Raw genomic sequence first — 10,273 nt, 5'->3', positions numbered from 1 at the left:
TATTATTTTTTTTTTAAAAAACCGAACCAAAAATGAATCGAACCACAATTAAAATACGAAACTTCAAATACCCCTCAAAACACATCCGGAACCACGTCGGAAATTAACAAAATAAATTCAAAATTTTACGGGATATTACATTCTCCCCAACTAATTAAAAATTCGTCCTCGAATTTATCACGACAAGTAAATCACATCAGAACAACACGTAACACAGTAAAAATTATAAAAACTCACAGAAATCAAGATATCGTACCTCACGGAAAAAGAAAAGGATAGCGATTCCGCATATCCGACTCGGTCTCCCAAGTACACTCCTCTACAGAATGATTGCGCCAGAGAACCTTAACCATCGGAATCTCCTTGTTCCGCAATTTACGCACCTGCGTATCAACAATCTCAACTGGCTGTTCCTCATAGGACAGCTCCTGGTCAATCTCAACACTCTGAGGCACAATCACGTGCGAAGGATCAGAAACGCACTTTCTCAACATAGAAACGTGAAACACCGGATGTACTAACGACATGTCTGGCGGTAGAACCAGACGATAAGCCACAGCTCCAATCCTCTCCGAAATCTCATAAGGACCAATATACCTCGGTGCCAACTTTCCCTTGACACCAAAACGAACCACGCCTTTCATAGGCGAAACCCGAAGAAATACGAAATCACCAACCTGGAACTCAATGTCTTTCCTCTTCGGATCAGCATAACTCTTATGCCGACTAAAAGCAGTCTCTAACCTCCGCTTAATCAACGGTACCTTCTCTGAGGTAATCTGAATAATCTCTGATCCCGAGAGTTTACGCTCTCCGACCTCCTCCCAACAGATAGGAGATCTACACTTGCGCCCGTACAAAGCCTCATATGGCGCCATCTCGATACTCGCGTGGTAACTGTTGTTATAAGAAAACTCAATCAACGGCAAATGAGTATCCCAGCTATCCTGAAAATCGAGAACACACATCCTGAGCATATCCTCCAACGTCTGAATAGTCCTCTCAGACTGACCGTCAGTCTGAGGATGAAAAGCTGTACTGAAATCCAACCGAGAACCCAAGGATTCCTGTAACGCTTTCCAGAACCTCGAAGTAAACACAGAACCTCTGTCTGAAACAATAGAAACCGGTACACCATGCAAACTGACAATCCTGTCGATGTACAACTGAGCCAACCTCGAAGCAGTATACGAAACCTTTATCGGAAGGAAATGAGCTGACTTGGTCATACGGTCAACTATCACCCAGATGGAATCGTATCCCTGTCGAGTACGTGGTAACCCAACCACAAAATCCATAGCAATCCGCTCCCACTTCCACTCTGGAATAGGTAGTGGTTGCAGATAGCCAAAAGGTCTCTGATGTTCCAGCTTCACCTGCTGGCAAGTCAGGCACTTAGAAACATACTCAGCGACATCCTTCTTCATCCCACTCCGCCAGTAGGTACCCTTAAGATCATGGTACATCTTAGTAGCACCCGGATGAACACTATAAGCAGACTTGTGCGCTTCTTCCAGAATCTGGTCCCTCAAACCATCTGAATCCGGAACACACAATCTCGAACCATGTCTCAGAACACCATCCACAAATGTAAACTCAGGATTTCTATCCTGCTGAACCTCCTCAATAATCCGTTTCAACTGTGAATCCTCAGCTTGTAAAGCTTTAATCCGATCAATCAAAACATGTTGCACTTGTAGCTGTGCTAACAAACATCCAGCCTGAGAAATCTGCAAACCATAGCCCGAAGCTATCAAACTGTGCCACTCTCTCACCATGGGTCTACGCCCAATCTCCGAAATATGAGCCAAACTGCCTGAAGACTTGCGACTCAACGCATCGGCTACCACATTAGCCTTACCAGGATGGTACTGAATAGTGCAGTCGTAGTCTTTCAGCAACTCTAACCACCTCCTCTGTCTCAAGTTCAATTCTCTCTGATCAAAGATATACTTCAGACTCTTATGATCAGTGAAAATCTCACAAGTAGCACCATACAAATAATGCCTCCAGATTTTCAGCGCAAAAACCACAGCTGCCAACTCTAAATCATGAGTAGGGTAATTCACCTCATGCTTCTTCAACTGTCTGGAAGCATAGGCAATCACCTGTCCATGTTGCATCAGAACGCAACCCAAACCAATCCGAGACGCATCACAATACACTGTGAAACCGTCAATGCCAGAAGGCAATGCCAAAACCGGAGCTGTAGTCAAAATCTCCTTGAGCTTCTCAAAGCTCGCCTCGCACTTGTCAGTCCACTCAAACTTAACACCCTTCTGTGTCAGTTTAGTCAACGGTGCAGATATTCTGGAGAAATCTTGCACGAATCGACGATAGTAACCAGCTAAACCCAGAAAACTTCTGATCTCGGTAACTGACCTTGGCCTTTGCCAATCCATGACCGCCTCAATCTTATTCGGATCAACCTTGATCCCATCTTTCGACACCACGTGTCCTAGAAAGGTAACCTGATCCAACCAGAACTCACATTTTGAGAACTTAGCGTACAACTGATGCTCACGCAACGTCTGTAGTATAGTCCTCAAATGATAAGCATGCTCCTCCTCACTCCGAGAATAGATCAAAATGTCATCAATGAATACGATAACAAACTGATCCAAAAAAGGCTTGAACACTCTGTTCATCATATCTATAAACGCTACTGGTGCGTTCGTCAGACCAAAGGACATAACCAGAAACTCAAAATGTCCATAACGAGTCCGAAAAGCAGTCTTAGGCACATCTGCATCACGGATCCGTAGCTGATGATACCCAGACCTCAAATCAATCTTGGAAAAACACTTCGCACCCTGCAACTGGTCAAACAAATCATCGATGCGAGGAAGAGGATATTTGTTCTTGACAATAACCTTGTTCAACTGTCTGTAGTCGATACAGAGTCGAAAGGAACCGTCTTTCTTCTTCACAAACAGAACTGGAGCACCCCATGGAGAAGTACTCGGTCTGATGAACCCGTTATCCAACAACTCTTGTAACTGGTCCTTCAACTCCTTCAGCTCTGCAGGAGCCATCCGATACGGCGGTATCGAAATCGGAGCTGTACCAGAAACCACATCAATGCAAAACTCAATATCACGATCAGGTGGTAATCCAGGCAATTCCTCTGGAAACACATCAGTGAACTCATTCACTATCGGAACACTATGCATATCACCACTACTAGTCTCCAAATCACGAACCACAGCAAGAAAACCCTGGCAACCCTTGCCTAACATCCGCGTCGCCTTGATGGCAGAAATCAGATTCTTAGGTGTCTCTGCCTTTTCTCCCTGAAAGGAAAAAGGTAGATCACCTGGAATCCTGAACTCGACTGACTTCCCTCGACAGTCAATAGAAGCATAATGGCGTGACAACCAGTCCATCCCCAAGATAACATCAAAAGAAAGAACGTCAAGTACAATCAAATCAGCACATAATTCTCTACCCTGTATAACCACAGGACAAGAAGGATAAACGACGTCCACTACTACACCTTCAGACATAGGTGTAGACACAGCTAGAGGTTCACTCAAAACAGATGGTGCCATACCCAATTTCCCAGCAAAACATGTAGATACAAACGAATGGGTTGCACCCGCATCAAATAACACTAAAGCATCTATAAAAGAAATCGGAATGGTACCTTGCACCACAGCATTTGATGCACGCGCATCCTGAGGAGTAAGTGCGAACACTCTGGCTTGACCCTGCGGCTGCTGCTGCGAACTCTGTCCAGTACCATAACCGTTGGAACCTCTACCGCCGTTACCACGGCCACCAAAACCTCTGCTACCAGAACCACGGCCCCGCTGGCCACCAAAAGATGCTGCAGGTTGAGAGTACCCTACAGACTGTGTAAACGCAGGTCTCTGCTGCTGATAAGATGACTGCGCCACACTGGAGTTAGACGTCTGTTGTCCAGATGTCGGACACTCCCTGGAGAAATGATCCGGCTGGCCACAAGTGAAACAACCTCCAGGAGCTAACTGGCACTGACCATAATGCCTACGTCTGCAATTCTGGCAGAACGGAATGTTCGACCCACCACTGTACCCGCGTCCTGAACCACGGTTGCTCCCACTGCTACTACTGTACGGAGCACTCCTAGCGCTATGCCTCCCTTTGTTGTGAGTACGGCGACTCCCCTTATTGGCCTGAGAGGAGCCACTGTAGTAGTTTCCACTACCATGCTGCACTGGGGCCTGTTGCCCCCCACTAGGAACGTCACTCTTTCCCTTCTGATTCTGGAAAGGGTCAGAGATCGTCCCAAACTGAACCATCGAATTCTCCATCCGTCGCGTACTATCCACTAACCGGGCAAACTCCATGTTTGTCCCTATCAGCAAAGGAAGAAACTCCGAGCCTAAACCCCTAACATAACGGTCGTTCACTCGCTCTTGATCACCCTGTAGATCTGTAGCAAACCGCCCCAAACGTACAAACTCAGTAGTGTAGTCTGTCACTGATCTATCCCCCTTCTTCAAATTTAGCAGCTTTTCTCTGAAACTCTCAGTAACAGAGAAGGGTAGATAGTAACCTCTGAACCTGATCACAAAATCAGCCCAAGACAAGGTATCCATAACTGGTCTGATGTTATCGCGATACCAGTCCTTAGCTGGACCCTTCAGCGACATCTCCACAAGCATCACTGATTGACGATCAGAAGCTTGAATCCTCTGACTGTTGTACTCAAATTCCTCCAAAAAGTCAAGAGCATCCCCAGTACTATCAAAAGAAGTCGGATTCAACTTCAGGTAGGTCATCACCAACTCTCTGTCTGTTGGAATATGACCGACACCAGCAAGTCCACCAATACCAGCTACAGCACCAACCTGAGGTTGCTGTTGCTGCGCTAACTGACCCAGTATATTACACTGATTCTGCAGTAGAGCCTGATTGTTCTGCATCTCGACAACGCCAGCCAAGAAAGTAGTGAAGTCGAACGCTTGCATATTTGGTGCTTGTTGCACCTCTGGTGCCTGCTGCACATTCGGTGCCTGAACACCTGCTGCACCGCGTCCTCTAGCTCCACCTCTACCAGCACCAGCTCCTCTGCCTCTACCAGCACCTCTACCTCTGCCAGCACCTCCACCTCGACCACGTCCAGCATTAGCCTGAACTGGTGGTACGTTCTGATCGACTTCCATGGAAATCGCATCATTAGCCACAGCTTCTTGCTCTGCCGCAGCACGAGAACGAGTACGAATAACGTTGTCCATATCCTAAGATTGAACGACAACAATTTAAATAACGGATATTTCATACCCAAGTATGAACAAAACAAGCAACAAATAGGATTTCCCAAGAAATCAACAGCAATAAATGTTCACCCAAGTGAAATAAAATTAACATTTAACAACGTCAAATCAACATACAATGACTGACTCGACGCAATCCTATTGGTGTAGGCAGAATGTTTTAAAATCAAAAGATGACGGTTTTAAAGACATGACAGAATCCTATATCCGCAGTAGTTCCTAAGACACAACCATACTTAACAGAGTAAACACATAGCAAGCAATTGGCCTTTGTTTGAAACCAAAGCTCTGATACCAAGTTTGTCACGACCCATTTTCATGAATCGCGACCGGCGCTAGGGTATGGGTAATGTAGTACCGAAACCCGTAGCTAGCCTTTCATTTAACACATAAACACATAAACCTGCAGAAAACCAATGCTCGGGGGCAACCGAGACTTCAGCCTAATCTAGCAGATATAATATACAACAATAATATAACATGCTTATTCAATTCTGAGTCTAAAAATAGGCATATCATAAATAATCCGAAATAATTACATAACATGCCAGAGCAATATAACTAGTCAGACCAATCCGACAAACAACTGTAATAATAGTAAAGACGTCTAGTCAACTACTGCGGTCTAAGAATAAAATAGTTTGACAGTTTATCAAAATAAATGGAACCTCCGAGGAAAAGTAAATGCGGAGATCACCAGACTCTCTCTGATCATAACCCTGGGAAAAATTGGGAAAACAACGGGGTCAGATATACTGAGATGAGTTCATACCACTATTTACATTTATTAAGTGGAAAACCTTTAAAACGTTTAAAACATTTAATAACGATATTACAGATAATAGTTGGAACCCTAATCCACAATTCTAAATAATAATCATAATCCAATAGGTCTGGTCCCGAGAGCTGAGCTACACCGAGTTACCACTGACCACACTTATACCAGAGTCCCGAGAGCTGAGCTACACCGAGTTACTCTACCTGGTCTCGAGAGCTATGCTCACACCGAGTTACCATATTTCCATATATACCTTACCCAGATCAATACCGGTGCGCACGCAGTCCTAATGATGCCCATTAGGTAGCATGTTCCAACTAAGAGCCATAATATAAAAACAGTTCGAAATATACGTACAGTATATATATTTAATATTAAAATAACAATTTACTTAATAAAGCGGTAAATAGTAAATATAAACTCACTGCTTGCTAATCCGCGTGAAAACCGGCAAGCAACTAATCCTGGTTCGCCTCTGGAGCACGAACAATAGACGGGTCTAGACAAATAAAATAATTATTAAAAACAGATCCTAACTCTAAAGAGTACTATACACCACATAGGACTAGCACAATTAGCACGTCGGAAATCAACAAACCAGAACACACAAACATACCCATTAGGTAATAAAGCCCATTTAATATAAGTTTATTGAGTTCTCGCTTAAAAACCAATTTGTAAATATTATTTAATAACTTTAAATAATAAATAATTTCCAAATAGTGGGTTAGCCGAGTTATCACTAACTGCCAAGCTAACTTCACTTGTCGGATGACCCAAGTCTAATCCGGCTCAAAACGTTTATCAAATATAAACCCGAGTTTATATACATAAGACAATTTAACAAAAATAAAATCCATTTTAAAAGCGGAACTCAATAACTTCAATTCTAAGTAACCCAAGTTACAAATCAAAACTTAATCATTTTAAGTTAATAAAAGTTTAGGGACTAAATTGTACTTTAGCCAAATTGATATCCATAATCAAATTAATTGTTTTTGCTTATAATAATAAAAAAAAACCAAATATAAAGTTACTAGTCAAAAATCCATTTAATAAGGTAAAATAAGTTCAGGGGCTAAATTATAATTTAGCCAATTGCATGCCAAATTAATATTCTCAATTAAATATAATTACCCGAGTAATTATATTAGCTAAATTTATAAATAGCTATCGCTACAACATAAGAGTTTTAAATCAAAACGAAATCCAATTTTATTAGGTAAAGTGAAACTTTAAGGAATCAATATGATTTAATCCAAACAATATATGGACTTAAAAGAGCCTTATGCCCAAACACAAGTCAAGTTAGCCAACACACATCCGCCACCTCATCTCCTTCTCCAATTCATCAAACCCTTATTCAAACAATTCCAGTAACATGAAAACTTCCATGAAAGCCATCAATTCATTAACAATCATAACAAGAATTTAAGATCAATAATCAAGGACAATTAAACAAAAGAGTATAGTCAAATAAGATAACCAAAATCCCAAAGAATACATTTCAACATAACAGTACACCCAGTTCATAAATCGTAGCTCAAGAATCAACAGTTCAATATGATAACTTAACAACCCAACAATATTATCAAACCAAATCAACACATTAACATCATCTAATCAATTCAATGATCACAGTAAGTTTATAATGAGCAAGAACAATATCAAATCAGATAAAAATTTCGGCAGAAACCAAAGGCAATAATCCTTCAAAGCATGAACAGAAACATTGCAAACAGAAACGATGAGACGGGATTGAATAGAACGAGATCGACGGCGTACCGTTCAGCGAAACTGAGATAGGGAAACGTAGGGAATTGAGTCTAGAACGTCTGAGATCAAACGGTTTTGATTTCGACCTAGAAACGAATGAGAACGACTCAAATTACGTAATGCCGTTTCAAAACAAAATCTGGAAATCAAAGGAATTATGAAGCTTACCGGAACAGCGACTTTGAAAGAAGATTACGGCTTCGTTTCTCAGCGAAAGAACGAAAGAAAAGTGGCTAGGGCTACCTTGCAGTGTGATCTAGGTTTTATATGAAGAAACCGATTTAAAATAATGAGTGGAAGTAGGTCGTAAATGAGATCGAAGTGGGCTGGGCGAAGGGGTCCAATGGCTGATATGCTTCCCGAACGGGAATGGCCTTTCAGGCCATGATTCCCGTTCGGGAATGCCTGGTCTCGAACGAGACCAGGCCTAAAATGAGATTCCCGTTCGAGAATCTCAATTCTCGAACGGGAATGGTTCAAGTTTCATTTTATTATTTTTTTTTTAAAAAACCGAACCAAAAATGAATCGAACCACAATTAAAATACGAAACGTCAAATACCCCTCAAAACACATCCGGATCCACGTCGGAAATTAACAAAATAAATTCAAAATTTTACGGGATATTACATTCTCCCCAACTAATTAAAAATTCGTCCTCGAATTTATCACGACAAGTAAATCACATCAGAACAACACGTAACACAGTAAAAATTATAAAAAGTCACAGAAATCAAGATATCGTACCTCACGGAAAAAGAAAAGGATAGCGATTCCGCATATCCGACTCGGTCTCCCAAGTACACTCCTCTACAGAATGATTGCGCCAGAGAACCTTAACCATCGGAATCTCCTTGTTCCGCAATTTACGCACCTGCGTATCAACAATCTCAACTGGCTGTTCCTCATAGGACAGCTCCTGGTCAATCTCAACACTCTGAGGCACAATCACGTGCGAAGGATCAGAAACGCACTTTCTCAACATAGAAACGTGAAACACCGGATGTACTAACGACATGTCTGGCGGTAGAACCAGACGATAAGCCACAGCTCCAATCCTCTCCGAAATCTCATAAGGACCAATATACCTCGGTGCCAACTTTCCCTTGACACCAAAACGAACCACGCCTTTCATAGGCGAAACCCGAAGAAATACGAAATCACCAACCTGGAACTCAATGTCTTTCCTCTTCGGATCAGCATAACTCTTATGCCGACTAAAAGCAGTCTCTAACCTCCGCTTAATCAACGGTACCTTCTCTGAGGTAATCTGAATAATCTCCGCTCCCGAGAGTTTACGCTCTCCGACCTCCTCCCAACAGATAGGAGATCTACACTTGCGCCTGTACAAAGCCTCATATGGCGCCATCTCGATACTCGCGTGGTAACTGTTGTTATAAGAAAACTCAATCAACGGCAAATGAGTATCCCAGCTACCCTGAAAATCGAGAACACACATCCTGAGCATATCCTCCAACGTCTGAATAGTCCTCTCAGACTTACCGTCAGTCTGAGGATGAAAAGCTGTACTGAAATCCAACCGAGAACCCAAGGATTCCTGTAACGCTTTCCAGAACCTCGAAGTAAACACAGAACCTCTGTCTGAAACAATAGAAACCGGTACACCATGCAAACTGACAATCCTGTCGATGTACAACTGAGCCAACCTCGAAGCAGTATACGAAACCTTTATCGGAAGGAAATGAGCTGACTTGGTCATACGGTCAACTATCACCCAGATGGAATCGTATCCCTGTTGAGTACGTGGTAACCCAACCACAAAATCCATAGCAATCCGCTCCCACTTCCACTCTGGAATAGGTAGTGGTTGCAGATAGCCAAAAGGTCTCTGATGTTCCAGCTTCACCTGCTGGCAAGTCAGGCACTTAGAAACATACTCAGCGACATCCTTCTTCATCCCATTCCACCAGTAGGTACCCTTAAGATCATGGTACATCTTAGTAGCACCCGGATGAACACTATAAGCAGACTTGTGCGCTTCTTCCAGAATCTGGTCCCTCAAACCATCTGAATCCGGAACACACAATCTCGAACCATGTCTCAGAACACCATCCACAAATGTAAACTCAGGATTTCTATCCTGCTGAACCTCCTCAATAATCCGTTTCAACTGTGAATCCTCAGCTTGTAAAGCTTTAATCCGATCAATCAAAACAGGTTGCACTTGTAGCTGTGCTAACAAACATCCAGCCTGAGAAATCTGCAAACCATAGCCCGAAGCTATCAAACTGTGCCACTCTCTCACCATGGGTCTACGCCCAATCTCCGAAATATGAGCCAAACTGCCTGAAGACTTGCGACTCAACGCATCGGCTACCACATTAGCCTTACCAGGATGGTACTGAATAGTGCAGTCGTAGTCTTTCAGCAACTCTAACCACCTCCTCTGTCTCAAGTTCAATTCTCTCTGATCAAAGATATACTTCAGACTCTTATGAT

The 10,273-nt window shown here is 42.7% G+C and overlaps 1 protein-coding gene across 1 annotated transcript in view; it reads right to left on the bottom strand.

Moving 5' to 3' along the window:
* Positions 1 to 269: 269 nt before the first annotated feature.
* Positions 270 to 10,273, bottom strand: part of LOC130015107 (uncharacterized) — a gene marked incomplete at its 3' end in the record, with an annotated part of 41,113 nt that continues 31,109 nt past the window's right edge. Inside the window, exons 3-7 of the mRNA XM_056104656.1 lie at positions 3,075 to 3,624; positions 2,573 to 2,873; positions 2,034 to 2,320; positions 1,578 to 1,961; positions 270 to 1,376 (exon numbers count right to left, since the gene is read on the bottom strand). Coding sequence (XP_055960631.1) covers positions 270 to 1,376; positions 1,578 to 1,961; positions 2,034 to 2,320; positions 2,573 to 2,873; positions 3,075 to 3,624 — 2,629 coding nt within the window. The remainder of the gene's footprint in view (positions 1,377 to 1,577; positions 1,962 to 2,033; positions 2,321 to 2,572; positions 2,874 to 3,074; positions 3,625 to 10,273) is intronic.

Source organism: Mercurialis annua, linkage group LG2, assembly GCF_937616625.2.
Source record: "Mercurialis annua linkage group LG2, ddMerAnnu1.2, whole genome shotgun sequence".
Classification (NCBI taxonomy): domain Eukaryota; kingdom Viridiplantae; phylum Streptophyta; class Magnoliopsida; order Malpighiales; family Euphorbiaceae; genus Mercurialis; species Mercurialis annua.
This window is presented reverse-complemented; position numbering and strand designations above follow the sequence as displayed.